The 16,855-nt window shown below is 39.4% G+C and overlaps 2 protein-coding genes across 5 annotated transcripts in view; one reads left to right on the top strand and one right to left on the bottom strand.

Annotated features, from left to right (window-relative positions):
- The window catches only part of LOC121646882 (methionine aminopeptidase 2-like), a 7,204-nt gene extending 1,638 nt beyond the window's left edge, over positions 1-5,566 (top strand). For both annotated transcript variants that reach the window (XM_041995966.1, XM_041995965.1), the window contains 9 exons: positions 192-254; positions 792-894; positions 1,145-1,306; positions 1,445-1,626; positions 1,854-1,948; positions 3,336-3,432; positions 3,512-3,615; positions 4,640-4,755; positions 4,866-5,566. In XM_041995966.1, coding sequence (XP_041851900.1) covers positions 192-254; positions 792-894; positions 1,145-1,306; positions 1,445-1,626; positions 1,854-1,948; positions 3,336-3,432; positions 3,512-3,615; positions 4,640-4,755; positions 4,866-5,118 — 1,175 coding nt within the window. In that variant the 3' untranslated portion in view covers positions 5,119-5,566. The remainder of the gene's footprint in view (positions 1-191; positions 255-791; positions 895-1,144; positions 1,307-1,444; positions 1,627-1,853; positions 1,949-3,335; positions 3,433-3,511; positions 3,616-4,639; positions 4,756-4,865) is intronic.
- The window catches only part of LOC121646880 (netrin-4-like), a 25,320-nt gene extending 8,465 nt beyond the window's left edge, over positions 1-16,855 (bottom strand). The window contains exons 1-11 of one of the 3 annotated variants that reach the window (XR_006011723.1): positions 16,736-16,855; positions 15,960-16,516; positions 14,159-14,431; positions 13,356-13,482; positions 12,926-13,114; positions 12,073-12,280; positions 11,799-11,911; positions 11,610-11,678; positions 10,340-10,513; positions 8,092-8,717; positions 4,399-4,410 (exon numbers count right to left, since the gene is read on the bottom strand). Coding sequence is in view for 1 of the 3 variants with exons in the window: in XM_041995962.1 (XP_041851896.1) it covers positions 8,578-8,717; positions 10,340-10,513; positions 11,610-11,678; positions 11,799-11,911; positions 12,073-12,280; positions 12,926-13,114; positions 13,356-13,482; positions 14,159-14,431; positions 15,960-16,516; positions 16,736-16,796 (1,911 nt within the window). In the remaining 2 variants the exon portion in view is untranslated. Of the gene's footprint in view, positions 1-4,398; positions 4,411-5,910; positions 8,718-10,339; positions 10,514-11,609; positions 11,679-11,798; positions 11,985-12,072; positions 12,281-12,925; positions 13,115-13,355; positions 13,483-14,158; positions 14,432-15,959; positions 16,517-16,735 lie in introns of those variants that run through there. The other 2 variants (XM_041995962.1, XR_006011724.1) reach the window with 2 other exon arrangements.

Here is a 16,855-nt window from a genome sequence, read left to right as displayed (position 1 = left end):
ATGTTCACCTGTGCTGTGATAGTGTTTTTGGACTTTGAAGTGTTTAGAATGAAGCGCATGGTGAAATTTAACTGGTCATACCTGCAGTATCATAATATATTTTCAGTGAAGCCCCAGGAGTTGTGCCCAAGCCCCTGTCGATATTTCTCACTTTCCAAACTGTATTTGGAAGCTAATGATGATTTCAACAGATGGTGACGAGGGAGAAAACTCAGCTGGTAAAAAGAAGAAGAAGAAGAAGAAGAAGAAAGGATGTAAGCTCTTTTCTCTCAGTGTAGCCAAATACATAAATTCAGTCTGCTCTAAAACGGACATCACAGTCAGAAAACTGAATTAAATAGAACATAACAAACACAACAAAGAAATCTATCAGATAATGTGATGTAAGATTGTGAAGTACTGAGAAAATCCTTAAGTAAACTCTTAGAATCTTTGTTATTTTGCATTTGAGATGGATTTGGTTCATACATGTCCTTACACAATGCAAAACAGAGCTGCAGTACAAAACTGCATGTCATGCAGACCAGCCACGTTAGGCGCAGAACATCCAGCATGAACACACTTGCAGCAAAAAGCAAACCTTAAAAAAATTTGCTATATGTTAACTGCATTCACTTTCAATTGATTTAACCTTTTTCTATTATTGGCTTACCTTCTCTTTTTTTATTTAATCTACAAGTGAAGACTAATGAAGTATTCTTTTGGTAAGTTCAACATCGGGGATAATGTGTGTTTTTTTTCTTTTTCCTCCTGCTTTCCTCTGCTTCTGCTTTTATCTATCTGGGCCACAGCGAAGGGACAGACTGACCCTCCCTCAGTCCCTATTTGTGAGCTTTATCCCAACGGAGACTTTCCAAAGGGAGAGGAGTGCGAATATCCCCCATCAAAAGACGGGTGTGTGACCTCTACACTCAAGCAAAAGTCTTCTTTTCTACCTAGTTTTTATTTAGGTCCATCTACTTTGCACATGCACATTGGACATTAAATAACACACTGAGATTTGACTTCCGGTTAAAGGATGAACGTATAAACACCAGCACTGCAAAAAAATAGATCTAATTTTCAATATTAATATCTTTACAATGAGAAAATTGTAAGAGTGCCTCCTTTTTGTGGGGTGCCTGTCTGTCCACAAACCCTCCAGGCGAAGTGCAGCTTGGCGGACCACCAGTGAGGAGAAGCGGACCCTGGATAGGGCCAATGAGGAGATGTGGAATGATTTCAGGCAGGCGGCCGAGGCACACCGGCAGGTCCGGTCTTATGTCAGGAGCTGGATCCAACCGGGAATGACCATGATTGACATCTGGTAAGAAACACTTCCAGACTGTTTAATCTAAATCTGTACTCATTCAGAGGAGAACCTGTATTGTGGTTGCAGCACCCCTGCAACACTTTCATTGTTTTCATCATTCTTTGTCCTTCTGCTATTACTGTTTTATGGCAGTGAGAAGCTGGAGGACTGCTCCAGGAAGCTCATCAAAGAAAACGGGCTTTATGCTGGCCTGGCCTTCCCCACCGGCTGCTCTATCAACCACTGTGCTGCACATTACACCCCGAATGCAGGAGACCCTACTGTGCTGCGCTACAACGACGTCTGCAAAATTGACTTTGGAACACACATCAATGGTGAGAACTAATAACTTTTTAAGTGTTTTTGGAGTTATTCTGTTCCATTTTGGATTAGGCATTTATTGTCACACAGTAAATTAATGATTGGATGTTTTACTGCCTGGAATAGTAAACAGCTCTCATGAGTTAATTAACTTCCTCTTGTTTTTTTTTTTACTAGATTGCTACAAAATGACCACCTTGTAGCAAGTGCATTTGAGTAACCTAATTGTTTGGCTTTTCAGGTAGAATAATAGACTGTGCTTTCACCGTCACTTTCAACCCAAAGTATGACAGACTGCTGGAAGCTGTGAGGGATGCAACCAACACCGGCATCAGGGTAATGCAAGTGTTTTCCTTCCTGTCTTCTGTGCCGCTGGATTCATTTTATATGGAGATAGAAGCCTGTGCAAAACTCTTGAGGCTCCCCACATTTCTTCTAAGAAGCCAGACTTTCTTGTTAAGTTTTTTTAAAGGGGTCTTGAGCAATAGTTTTCAGGTTTTTCTGAAGGTCATTTCAGGATTTTATGTTTTCTTTATATATTGATTGATTTTTCACTTTTTTCAGTCCAATATTTCACCATTTTTAGAGTTGGGAGGTATGGGGAGTTTTGTCAAGCAACTTTAGTCAGACATATGAATTTGTTAAGCATAAAAAAGGAACCAAACTCAGGGAATGAAACAGTATTGGAGCTACAAATGACCCAGAACTTAACAAAGAGCCAATTTTAGATTGTGCTTGTAGGCACTTTGTTGTCAGCACCCTGTTGATTGGAAAGACACTTAATTTGTTCCCATTTCTTTGTTGCATCCATATAAAAATCCCAAAGATAAAACAGCTTGGCATGAATATAATAGTGTTTTTGCACCTGCAAGCTGATTCCCAAAGACCCAAAAGTCTGGCAAATTTTTAGCAAAGTGTGCAGTGTATCCTTTTGGATGCTGGATATGTGGATGACAGTAACAGTGACAGGACTAAAAGTATTATCTACTGCAGATGAAAAAATCGCAGAAGGATCAGCAAAAAAAACCTGACGCTGGGTCTAAGAGATGGATCCGGTCCTTAGGTTGATTCGTTTACTATTCACTGTCAGACATGGTCTCCATGGAAGGGTGGCAGCAAGAAGCCATGCTCAAGAAAAAAAACAAACAAAAAAAAAATAGGGAGAAAAAGCTGAAGTATGCTTATTTGTACAAGAACTGAACTGATAATCAGTGGCTAGAACTCTTTTATGACTTCATCTCTGAAGTAAAACCAATGTTCCTGATATTATTGGTTCTAATGACTGATTCAGAGTAAAAACTCAGGGGTTAAATACAACTGTATGTAAAATTACAGTGTAAACAGATGGCATAATTCACAAGAGGTGCACAGAGGACGTATCACCTGGACTTTTCCAGAAGGCTGAATTTGACCTCTTTAGGTTTTACAGTCCTTAGCATTACATTAACGAAAAACAGGATTAACTGTTTTTAAAAAGGGCTCTATATTTCTTAATAAATATCTATTTTAATAAAAATGGCTTTGAATTGTTAAGCAGATATCAGAGCACTATTAGTGTATCCATATATAGTGGTTTAGGAACATGAAAGTTTCACAGCAGCAAAACTTAGAGAACCACTCATATAAAAGTGTTTCTGCACAACAGAGGTTGCAAATGTTTCTGCCTACATTGACTGTAAATGAAGAATGATGCCCTATTTGCTGAATTTAAACTCTGTCCTAGTTTGCTGGAATTGATGTACGCCTGTGTGATGTTGGTGAGACCATTCAGGAAGTTATGGAGTCCTATGAAGTGGAGATAGATGGGAAAACATATCAAGGTAATCAGATTACTTTATACTTTCTCTTCAAGCTCAGGCTCCGCAACCCTAAGAAAGATCTGTGGCATTCTCTTTGCAGTGAAGCCAATTAGGAATCTCAATGGTCACTCCATTGGACAATACAGGATACACTCAGGGAAGACAGTCCCTATTGTGAAAGGTGGAGAGGCAACTAGGATGGAGGTTTGTACATGAATCACTTTAAAAAATCATTTTAAGTTTGGAAAATGTGGATGTGTCTAGATTGCGGTCAAAACACTCATGCAGCTGATTTTTACTGGCATTTTTTAAATAAAGGCCCTCTTTGCTGTTTGACCTTGGGCATAAATACACCTTTTTTAATTCTTAAGTGTAATTGGAAGAAAGTTCGAGCTGGTTGGGTTACGACAGGGTTTGGAGAAGTGTTCTAATTCACTGCTCAAACAGCCTCTTAGTCACACTCATCTGCACTTTAATTACACTTTTAATGGAATTAACAGCCGCATTGAGTAGCAACATGTGTTCAAACTTCGGTACCAGCGCTGAATTGTGGGTATCCAGAGTTTGCAAACAGGCCAGATCTTATGGTCTATGAGGCTACACTGAGATTTGTGCCTCCCTCATACCTGAACAGCTGCAGCACGTGGCTGTATTTGGACAGAAGTGAGCACTTTAATTGGCAAGTTGCTGCGTCAAGCTTTTTACCTGATGGTTGCAGATGACTGGGGGGGATGCTGATGTGGCAGCTTTGCACTTTGTATTTTTAGCAGAATTGTGTTGGTGTAACAGGGCCATTACCCTCTTTGTGATCAGAGAGAGCAAGTCCGGAGTGGCAGCTGGGCGTGCCACAGGGCTGCTAGCACTTTGACTGATTATCGGTGCAGTGAGGGAGGGCGTCGCAGTGTTATCAGCTAATACCACAGGGACTCCGACAACAACCGTGTGCTGATAGAGACACAAATTGCCAATGAAACCCAGCCAATCAACTTACACGATGCTCTCCAGAGAGGAGACTGTCCTTAATGCACCACACATGACATGTCAACGGTTGACAAATTGAGGCTTTCGTCAAATTTGCTCTCAGTTCTCCCCCTTCTCCACCCTTTTTCTGCAGTGCCTTTGTCCTTTCAGGAGCATCATATCCAATCAGTCCTGCACTACTAAAGGCTTTCATAGCAAGTCTTCATTTTAGGTCAGAAGACAGATAACTTTTTCTGTTGTTTCTCAGGAAGGTGAAGCTTATGCCATTGAGACATTTGGGAGCACTGGAAGAGGTGCAGTCCACGATGACATGGAGTGTTCACATTACATGAAAAACTTCAATGTTGGACATGTGCCAATAAGGTTTTTCTTTACATATTATCTATTTAGTGAAGTGTAAACAGCCAATTTGAAAATGATTACTTTTCCACATTTGTCTCACTTTGTGTCCTCACTGTGTTACTATGCAACAGACTTCCAAGGGCTAAACATCTCCTGAATGTGATCAATGAGAACTTCGGCACTTTGGCCTTCTGTCGCCGCTGGCTGGACCGTCTGGGTGAGAGCAAGTACCTGATGGCACTGAAGAACCTGTGTGACCTCGGCATCATAGACCCGTACCCTCCTCTCTGCGACATTAAGGGCAGCTACACCGCCCAGTATGAGCACACCATCTTACTCAGGTCCACCTGCAAGGAAGTTGTGAGCCGAGGAGACGACTACTGAGCATGCGCCAAAGGCGAACCAGGAGGAGCATGACAGAACTTCAGACTGACAGCAATTATGCAATATTTCTCTGACCTAAATTTCAGAAGCTTGAATACCTAAACAAAAGACATGTAACAGCAACGGCTTACTAGATTTTTGTTGTGTTTTGTTTAGGATCAAGCCAGGAGGCAAAGGGCATATCTATAAGAATTGTAGCATTTTCACTTTAGTTAAACTTTCATGTGCTGCTTTTAAGAAATATGCAAAACACATTTATGCAAAAAGATGATGCAAAAACAAAAAAAAGAAAAGGTTTAGAGGAGCTCCTCTCTTAAACATGCTATGCTAAACTGTCTTGTTAAGACTTGGAGGAAAAAGAACAGCTATGAAATATTTATATTTCTATATGTTGCTGCTTTATTTTAAGTTGAGGTAGTTTTATAAGGAATAAATTGTTATAAATCTTGCACTGAGTGCTGTATCCAAATTTACATACTGTGATGTGTGAAATCCTTTAGAGTTGATTGAAAATATCATGGAAAACATGGAAAACTGGGACAAACATTGCATTAGTCATTTATTTATACAGGGAAATGTTTGACTATCATGCATCTGTGAGTGGCAAAGGTATGTGAAATAAAATGTGTTGTAACTGTAACATTTAAAGGAATAAGCTAAAATTCCTCAAAACGGATGTCCACGATGGATCACCATTTAAAGGAAATATTAATTGCTGCACAGGTAGGATCTCACCAAATCCAAGAGCAAAGGTTCACAAACTTCTATCACTCACATATGTAATATTTCTGTTATTTTCCTCAATACATGAATAGTCAAGGAGAATAGTTTTAATTTATTAATTTATTTAATTGCAGTTATTCTACATGTAGGACTTATTTACACATCTAATCTATTTCAAGTCCAATTTATACAAATGTACAAAACAAATTCTAAAGGATTCACTAACTTTTAAGCACCATAGTGAATCTAGCAGCTCAAACACAGAACAAATAACCACCAACTTGTTATTTATTTAGGTACAGCTTGCTAAAATAAGTATGGTCTGTCATAAAAAAAACAATCCAATAATGAAAAAAATCCTCTCAGAATAAAACCGTGTAACAGCAGCACAAACTGCATCCTAAAAATGATCATGAAGCTAAATCAACACCTCTCTGATATAGTTTAAACTTATTTTAAACTTCAATTATCATGTATTAAGGTTTATTGTATGCTTGTATTTCTTTGTGGCAGGGTGACGTAACCTAGTAGAACCATTATTCTCGCTTTTGACCAATGGAGGGCGATAACCATAATGATCCTGTCATTTGAAGACATTTCAGTAAGTCACATAAGGTTATTTAAAGTCTTGTGCACAAGCACAATGAGACCATGAAAATAAATAGACTTTTCCCAGAAATATAAAGAATGAGGTCACTAATGTGCATTCTATCCAGCTTAGATAAAAAAAAATCCGACAATAGATCAAAATGGTATTTTAAATATCATGTTTGTGGTAAATTACATTCATTTACCCTGAATGACTACTTTATCTGTTAAAAAGAAATTTCCAGGCCTTTTTTTTCAAATTTGTTTAAGTCTTTAGGACAAGAACATGGGTAGTGATGCCATGGATGAGGAATGCATCATGTCCCTCTAAATGTTTATCCCTCTCCTTGGAGACAGCAGAACAGGCCTATTCTTAACTGGACCTGGTTCAAAAATGGCCTGTACACTCTGGATCTAATGCACTGTGATGTCAACTAGCCCTCGATCTCTAAATACATATTTATTCTAGGGCAGTAGGAGTCACAGGAATGAAAGAGTAGCATATTTTAAGAGTGCATCCATAGTTTCTCACAAATGCAAATGCGCTCTGACAGCATTGGGTTCAGACTCTGACCCTGTCCAGTAAATATCCATTAACGGATTCCCTGTTTCCTTCTCCACTCAAGTCAAAAGCTGTGGCATCACTCTGGACAGTACCCTTTCATTTGCATTTTATATTCTAAGCATCACCCAGACTGCCTTCCTCCTTCGCCACATCTCCATTACTGTCCCAATCCAGCCCTGAAATCCTGGTAGCCAACATTCATCTGTCACTTCCCTCATTGACTATTGTCACGCCCTCCTGACCACAATCCCCTCAAACTCATCAACTAACTGCAAATTATGCAGAACTCAGCTGCCCGGATCATCACCCGCACCAAATCAATCGACCACATCACCCCCATTTTCATTCTACTTCGCTGGCTCCTGGTTCAATACTGCATCCCTCACAAAAACTTCCACCTCAGATACAAAACTCTCCAACATCTAGACCCCACTTATCTCTGCAACCTCCTCCAAGAATACAGCCTCTGCCGCATCCTCTGCTGGACTACTAACCATCCCCACATCACGCCCCGGTGCTATGGTTCCCCAGCCTTTAGCTTTAAACACAGTCAGACACCATCATACCATTCAAATCTAAACTTAAAACCAACCTGTTTGAACTGGCATACTCACTCTGACACTGTTCGCTACACTTGATTTTAGGCTGATGCTTTGTTTTAATGTTGTCTGATATGCTTTTATTATCTGTAAGGTGACCTTGGGTGACTTGAAAGGCGCCTTCAAATAAAATATATTACTCTCATATGAAAGCAGGTCTTTCCAGGACAGAAAAAATCCTCACGGACTGAGTCTGAGTGTCTGATAAGTTTCACTCTTTTAATAAAACTAGCTGAGAGGGCTTGCAAGAAACTTTAACCCTCAGTGTTTTAGTCAACAGAATGTGCTGCAGACCAGAAACAGTGAAGTAGGATGAGTTTTGCTCTATCAGATGAGAGTTCAAAGTAGAGCTCTTTAGATTAAACGGCCTTATCTCTTTCATGTTTTTTTCATCCTCTTTTCTCATTCAGGAGTTGCATGTTGTGGTATGCAAAGCACAGACTCCTAGTCAAGGATATAAAATTAAATTATGTACATATCATACATGCCCACACACACTTCCTGATGTTGATTCGTTCATGCTCTACCACCACATATCTGAGAAAGTAGGAATAATTCTCAGTGCATTTGCAAACATTTAAAGTAAAACAATTCTCAGTGAAACAGATACAGCTTCAACTCACTCATATCAACTTTGCCAAGGAAACAAAATATAGGTGACAGTTAAATATGCTCTTGTTATAAAAAATAATGTGGAAGAGCCTAAGAGCTGAGAAATTGCACAGAACAGAAATAAAATTACAACATCATCTTTGCAGGATGAAAGTCTTTATGGCTTGCTTTGTTCTCTTTGATCCTGCAGCAACTGTAGGCTGACAAAGGTATCTGCCCTCCATCCGTAGACTCCATTCAGGCAACAACATATTACTTTTAGTTAGTTCAAAGAGTCCCTTTGTCAAGTGTTTCATTTTCTTCTTCTCACATCGGTATATTACAAATGATAATTTCCTGTCCCCATCCACTGAATTTCTAGATAATTCTCTACTAGCGACCACATTCTTTTCTAAGGATGTGAAGAAGTTTGCGTCCCAGGCTTGACTTCCATGGTTTAACAAAGCTTTTGGTGTTGATCAGAAGTCGACCAGTCTTCCAGTCCTCATGACCAGCCACTATATACTCAGATCCTGTCAAGGAGAAGGCAGAAAAGTGGTTGATCTCTGGTTGAAACAGATAGGTGCAATGCTGCCTTGGCCAGCTTGGAACAATGGGCCTCATTCACCAACCGTTCTTACGAACAAGTTTGTTTTAAAATCCTACTTGTGAACATTTTCCAAAAATTGTGGCATTTACCAAAGTCTTTATATCTTGGATTTGTTCTTAGTTAACAAATTTCACAAACATTTAGGAGTACTCTTAGTTTGAATGCCGAAACATCTAAACAAAATCAGCATTTGTCTTGTTTTCTGTTGTTCTGTTCATTAAAATGCAATAATAAAACTAAATAAAATAAAACTAAAACAATGCTTTTGTCATGTTTTTAAATAACTTTTGGTAAAGTACTGAGCATTTCGTTATTTAAGATAAATAGTGAGATACTGCAGATCGTGTCCAAATGTTATCAATTCCCTCAAGGTAAAAATTAAATATTTTCCATCTATTTCATTCATTCCATAACAAGTCACAGTCAAGACAGATTAAATTCTATGCTGGTCTTCCTAACACCATTGATGCAAAAACTGCACACACACCAGATCAGTTCCCTTAACCACAAGAATATCACTCCATAAATGTCCATGTCACTTGTGATTTTCACATCCACCTGCTGAGTTTGGTCTTTAATAATTAAAATGTACCACAACTGTGTCTTTTATTATAATAATTAGTTTTATTAATAAATCAAGGTTATTTAATAGGCTACCTATCATACTCACGTGGAGGATTCATCAGATGCACCACTTGCTCTATAGGCAAACTGCATCTTAAAATGAAGCCACAGCAGGTGGAACTTTGCTTTACAAACTGTATGATGTATGAAAGGTTATGTAATGAAATTTTATTCCACAGTGTACCACTTCCCCATTTAGCCATGGTACCACGAGGATGTAGATCTTCACAAGCTCATCGGACCAGACTGCAGCCGTAATTAATGACCCGTTTTAATATAAAGCTATTTTTATATTATTTTGAAGCTCACCATGTAATTATTTCTATTCAAGGAATTATTTTAAAAATCAGGAAAATCAGGCTTTATTGCACATTTTTATTTATTTTCTTTTTTATTTTCATTCATTCATATTTCTCCTCTCTGTTTACACAGGGCCCGGAAATCTTGATCTTTTATGAGGATTGTTTGGGCATTTACCTAGGCAAAATGGTGCCCAGTTGGTTTCTCCCTTTGAACTAAAGAGAGACTGCAATTCACCAATCTAAGAGAACAAATATATGTACAATTCTGTGCTCTATGAGCACGTTCATGGAACTGACGAAGGATTTTCGTAAAAGTAACAGGAAAAGTATAACTTGAGAAGAAATTTAAAAAGATTTTTAAGAAGATATTGGTAAATGAGACCCTGTGTTGCCAGAAATCATTACTGTCTTGTAGTAGATCTGAAACTGTCTTCTCACAGAGATCTGGCTCTAATCTTTCCACTTGTAAATGTTCAATTTTAATGACTGATGCCAGGGTGCTGGCACCCACTGAAAGCTGCAACTTTTTCAGATCTTCTATTCCACACAAAGTCGGGTGACAGGATTATTAAAACACAGTGAAGAATAAAGGTTCTCTTTGAAAGTGACTCCAGCTGACCTGGATTGAGGACAGGACAGGTACATCCTTTGATGATCCAAGACTCTGGAAACAGAGTGACACTTCCCCACTGGATTTTCATCTGAGGGCTCTGATACAAAACCTTATTAACCTTGACCTCCACCTCTGCATGAGAGCCCTTATCATGAGCAGACATCACCTTCACCACCAACACTACAACACAAAGAGAAATGCAACAAAGTTTAAGATGCTGGTGCTGACTTTCTACTAAACTAACTTTTTATTCACTTACTCCACAAACAGCTTAAAAAAAAAAAAAACAAATATGTAATGTACAACACAGATTTTATTCATGGTGAGTACTACAGTACAGCACCTCAAAATAAATTCCTGTTATGTCTTCTTACTCTGTAGAGAGATGTTGCTTCTATAAAACATTATCAGAGTGAAGTTGTTTGGGTCAGCATCAAAGTTATGATGTTAAAATTTAAGCTGTGAGTGAATCACAACACCAGCTCCATCACTTAACAGCATGTAAGGAAACATCCCACCACTGGCTGTTTGTTAACTCATTAGCTGGTAAAAAAGAGGCAAATTACTCTGTTTTTTGGAAAGGTCAAGAAGTTAAAAAGTTATATGTAGTTTAGCTAAACGATGGTGAAAGCACCACTAACTTTTCACTCCTATGAAACTATATGGATAATATTAGATAAGTTTTAAGTTTTAAAAAATGTAGTAGAAACAGCATTAATGACACAATGCCTGTACAACTCATACTACCGATAGCATCAGTGTAAATCCATAAGTGTTGAGGTGTGAAGCCACATTGTAACTCTACATTTACAAAAATGAATTCCTCATTGGTTTGCAGTCTGCAGTGTAATAATAATTTGGAGGATAATGAGACATTAAGACAATGGAGATATAATTCTCCAGATTAATCTGTTTTCTTTCTCCCTTTTATAAATGACTTGCAGTGATGGTAGCCTACAATTTGACAGCGGGTCACTTACAGTTGACCCTGCAGTTAAGTAAACTTACCACCACAGCAACAGTGATGACTAAATCTTACAAATAAACCAACACAACATCCACATGAGTCACAAATTTGCTCTATTAATTAAACTAATAGCTCTAGACCCCTGGGAGTTACATGATAGAAGGGCTGCCAAATAAAAATACGAGAAAACAGTTTTAGTTGAGGTCATTTGATCAAAGCAAAATATTTCTGCTCCAAGATTTTTTTTTTTTTTACTGACCTCTGTGAAATAACTGGCTTACACAGCTCTAATAAAAATCTTCCACTTACCATAGTCAAACTCTGCAACACAGAACAGTTTAGGACTGGCAAGGGTAACTTCTGCACATTCACATTTCTCTGGAAAACATGAAACATGGTCAGTATGATAACTATTAATGTTATCATCATGTATAGATTTTAATATCAAAACAGCTGCAGCTGTATAGGTTGATGACTGTGTTGTGACCTGTGCCTCACCAGAGTGGTGCAGTGCAGAGAAAAGCTCCTCTACCCTAAAGAGTGCCGTCTCACTATTATTGCTGCTGTATCCCATGTGGCCAGCGGCTGCATAGAGGACCTCTACATCTGAGCTGTGCCGCAGAGGTAAGACCAGTCAGAGGCAGGGCTTCACTCAGAGTTAATAAGCCAGAAAGTGTTGTACCTCTGCAGTATACAACATTTGATCCTGACTTATTGTTTTTTTTGTTTTTTGTTTTTTTTTTAACACATATGGCAAAATCTTGGCTCTTACCCAGAAATGCAGTCACCACTGTAGGGGTCACAGCCCTCTGTGCAGTCACATGGGCAGCAGCCGTATTCATGAAGCCCCCAGTATCCCATCATGCACCTGTCACAGTGGGGGCTGGCAACACCTGGCTTACAAGTGCACTCCCCATTGCCTGGGTTACAGAGAGGGCTACCACCTGAGAAGACGGAGCCGACAGGGTGGCAAGAGCAAGCTGCAGACAGAGGAGAGAACAAGAGGAAAGCATGTTCACACAGATCCAAATACACTTACATACATGGTGTAGACATTTTAATGCAAGGAGCAACCACAAAAACAAATTAAGTACAGTATGGTCCCACAGCTAAATGTAAATTAAACATATTTAATTATCTACCAGAAACAAGAAGAAACAATTCTCACTATGTGATTGCCCCTTGTAATTACAGATTTGTTCTTTTTTTTGTTAGACTTGCTTGAAATGTTTCCCAAAATGGCATGTCTTCTTTAAAAAATGCTGCAGCATGCCTTATAGGAGGACAGAAGCAATAATGGAAAATATGTGCTCAGACGGACCATGAGAAATTCCTTGTTCATTCACTGTTTGGCATTACAGTCACATTCCAAACAGTAAAGTAAGCAAGAATGATGGCTATTCTCGTTTAAGAGCATGATGGAGTCATCTTGTCACATCACTGTCAAGGCAATGACTGGCAAACACTCTTATCGAAGAGATCAATGTTCTTTAATCTGGAATGCAAAAAGGAGAATCAAGTCTCTATTACGGACCTTCAAATATCAAAGGCTGCACCTCTTAATTAGACTCATGAGCTCATCCAGACAGTGTTTTGGTTAAAAGAAAGCATATGAGTGCACTTACATTTGCAAGAGTCTGGTGCAGTTTTTGGTTTGCTGGAGTCCCTGTAGAAGCCCTTCTTACAGTGTTGGCAGTGACGGCCTTCTGTGTTGTGGCGGCAGTCATCACACACACCTCCACTCCGCCTGCCCGCCGCCAGCCACAGTCCTCGACTGAAGTGACAGCTCTTGGCATGGCTGTTACACTTGCACTCTAGGTTCATGTGGACATATACAGCGATAGAAAGTATGGAAAGTTATGCTTTGATCCACTCATATATGAACATTGAGCTGAGTTGACAGCAGCAGCTAACATAAAAAAAGTTTCTTTCTTATTCATCATGAATCAGTGTCTAAAAGGTTGCATGTGATTTATGACACTAAATTTATTCTCAAGACAAGTCCACACACTGTGTGTCCCACTCTGCATTTGACTTCCTTGCCCCATCACTCACTCTGGCATTCATGCGGAGTACCCATGATGCCGTTGGCTGCCTGCCACGGCAGGTCATTGTAGAGAGGTGCGCAGCGCTCACAGTGGTCACCGACTGTGTTATGTCTGCAAACACACTTGCCATGGACCTAAAAGCCAGACACAGCAGGAGGAAAGGGGCATGCATCTTTTTAGAAACTAAATGTGTTACCTCTAGGGATGCTTTAGAGAAAAGTTAAAGTTGTAGCATACTTGGCAATTCTCAGATTTCTTGTTCCTAAAAGTCATTTCCCATTTCAAACTAATTTGCTGCTAGGAGTCAGTGTGGAGTCATTAGTTTTTTCAGTGATGCTGATTTAAAAGACTTGCATCTAAATGTGAAGTTAATTCAACAATTTTATTTTTAAATATTGGAAGATAGTAACATCTAAATGTCTGATGACAGTGTTTGCACAATGTCAAACAGGTTGTGTAACATGCTTAAACCCCCTTAGTTATGTTGGAAATAAACTAATACTTCTATTATCTACTAACAGTAAAGAAAATAACATGACTGGTCCTGGGTTGTTAAAGGATTAGGGTCAATACCATAATTAAAGTTTCTACATCTTCAAGTCCCTGTAATAGTAGGTAAAGCTTTGGCATGACATTCACTCTTAACTGCATCACTCAGCTCCAGTTGAACACATCAGCTAAGTAACAAAGAAGAAGGCGAAACTAAATCTGTTAAAAAAAAAAAAAAGAAAGAAAAAAAAAAAAAGCATTTCACTAGTGTCATGCACCTACAAAGTGTTCACAAAACCGAGTTAAACATGTTAAGCTCACTATGTTGCGACTCCTCTGTTGGGTGGGTTTGTAGCCCCTGGCTGGCACACAGTGGTCAGCATGTCCATTGCAAAGGCAGCTGCCTTTCACAATGAAATCATAGATGGCGTAATGGTCCATTGGGAGGACGGCGGCTCCAGGATGTTTGGCCTGGCACGGACACTGCTGTCTCTGCAGCAGATGGACTCTCAGGTTGGTGATCATGAGCTGTTCCTGAGCAGCCGGTCCATAGGGATCTAATGAGTGCCAAGGCGACAAGGCTTTATAAATCACCTGGGGATTAAAGGACAGGACAAATAAAACTCTTTAAAAACCTGTTCTGTTTCTCTTGTAAAAGCCTCTGTAACAAGGTGATCTTAGAAAAAACATGAATTATGTCTCTTTTTCCTTGGTCTGTCCAATAAAATAAAAAAAGACATCAATGTTTTTTCAAATTTTTTTTTTCATGCTCGTCTTATAGCTGTTATTCTAATAAAACCCAGCCAGCTACAGTGTAAATACTAATGGTTTTTGTTGCCACTTACTGCATGTTGTTGAGTTTCAACCTTTTAGAATCAATATGATCTGGAATAAAAGCTGAATAAGGCAAGGATTCTAGATGTTAACACAAGACTAAAATATTTTTCAAATCTTAAAAGTGAATATGTACAGGGCCATTTGAAATTATCAACAATTATAGCATAATTTCAATAAAAAGAAGCAGAAAACTTTTTAAAAATGTAGATTTTTCCTCTTAAAATAAGTTTAACTGCATATATCATTACAGATGTTAGTCAACAGAAATTAATAATCTGGCTGACACCCTGACAAGGCATAAACTTGTAGCAAACACACAGGAATTATGTTCAGCCATGTGTTCATTCAGTCATTAAGCAAAAAGACTTCCATCAACATCTGAGATCCTGTGCAGCAAAACAATTTTTACCAGTGTCAGTCTGTCTGCAGTCAGAACTGATTATGTGGCTCAGACCTTCTGCTAAACCGGTCCAAAAAAGTTATTTGAAAGAATATCAAAGGCAAAAAGAGAACACTAATATTTTAGAAGGAAGAAGGAAGCTTTAGAAGATGTAGCCTATCAGAAGGGAATAATTTACAAAGCCCAGTCATTTGTTTTGTGGATTGTGTGAAATCAGCTTATGGAGCAACTTGGTGCCAATAAATCGACAACAAGAGAAATGCAGATGGTGAGTGGTGTTGCTGGGAAGTGATGGAGGGGAATGCCTGACATTGTGTTTTGATGTGGTCACTTTCAGATCTCTGAAACTACCGTTTAATGCTGAAACTTTGTTGTTGTCTTTTAGATCTTCCATCACTCTTCTTCTTCCTGTTCAGAGTTGATTACAAAGCGGTTGATTGTGTGTAATTCTTTAAGTAATGTAAAGAAGTTACGGCTAAAGTGAAAATCGATCAATTGTGGGAAATCATCACAGGAAAAAAAATAAATAAATAAAAACAGGAATACAAGTCAAAAAGATGGGGGAAAGTAATCTGATGTTTTTAGTTTTTTGTTGTTTTATCTTATGTGTTATTTTGTGGGACACATTTCATGGCATTGTCCATGTGATCCATTTTATTTTGGATATCTATATAAATATAACATTCGTAAAGCAAAACAATAGAATAAATAAACATTTTGTGTTTTGCATTTTTGTATTAGTTGTGTTTTGCGAAATTGTTCAAATGCCTCCATGTGTTTATGGGTTTTAGGGTTTACTTTTGGCCAGGTGTATTTTGCATCTGAGTGATCCACACAGTTCAGAGTAAACTCAACACACGCTCACAGATGCCGTGGAAGACTTACCTCTCCTCTGGTACAAGGAAAGGCTCCAGAATACTTGGAGGTACAAGTTGCCCCACCATCCCTTACTGGTGAACCCTCTGCAAGGCCGAACACCTCCTCGCAGTGCCGGGAAAAATATCTAAGGGGCTTCCATGTGTGCCCGTGGTCCTGGGAGCGCTCCAGCACCATGGCGACAGGACGGGGCGAGCGGAACACCAAGATTAAATGAGTGAATAGAAACTTCGTCTCCAGGTCCAGCTGGAGCTTTTCCTCCTCTACCCCCTCGGCAGACTGCCACCAGGTGTCAGGGTAGCGGAAAGAGGAGTCACTCATGGCGGAGGGAGGGTGCGCCTGTTTGGGGATAGCAGCGTTGCACCGGCTGCATTCCGCTGCCGAGCAGGACTCCCTCCTGCGAGGGGCAGCGGTCTGTTGGAAGAAGCAGAAGGGCTCCGAGGAGTTGTAGCCACAGACAGACTGCGTGCTGAGCAATCTGCCCTGAGCCAGGTTACCCATGCGGGGGTTACAGGCTCGGTCCAAACAGCGGCGCTCCAAAGCTGCATCTTCAACTTGGGAAACCTCTGGTAAGAGGATATATTCATTAATTTTAAGAGAAAGTGAGATATTAACTTACAAAATTATTCCCTTGGCTTCTCTGGTAGGCACATGTGCCAACTTTTACCCAAAAGGCTCAGCTGCAATGAGCCATTAGAGGTACAGATATGTTAACTTTACCTCCAAAAGTCCGTATAATTTAATCATTAGTAAGTGTATAGAAAAAGGTTCATGTTCAAACTCACCAGCTGACAGAGGGAATGATGCGCACACCGAGAAAATGATAATCGGAGTCCAGAGTCTCATCCTATAGGCGCTGTAACTCCAGAAAAAGTCAGATTATTCTCTGCAAAGCATCTAACAGC

This window comes from Melanotaenia boesemani, chromosome 10, assembly GCF_017639745.1.
Source record: "Melanotaenia boesemani isolate fMelBoe1 chromosome 10, fMelBoe1.pri, whole genome shotgun sequence".
Classification (NCBI taxonomy): domain Eukaryota; kingdom Metazoa; phylum Chordata; class Actinopteri; order Atheriniformes; family Melanotaeniidae; genus Melanotaenia; species Melanotaenia boesemani.
Note: the sequence above shows the minus strand (reverse complement) of the source record. Positions and strands in the feature narration are given on the sequence as shown.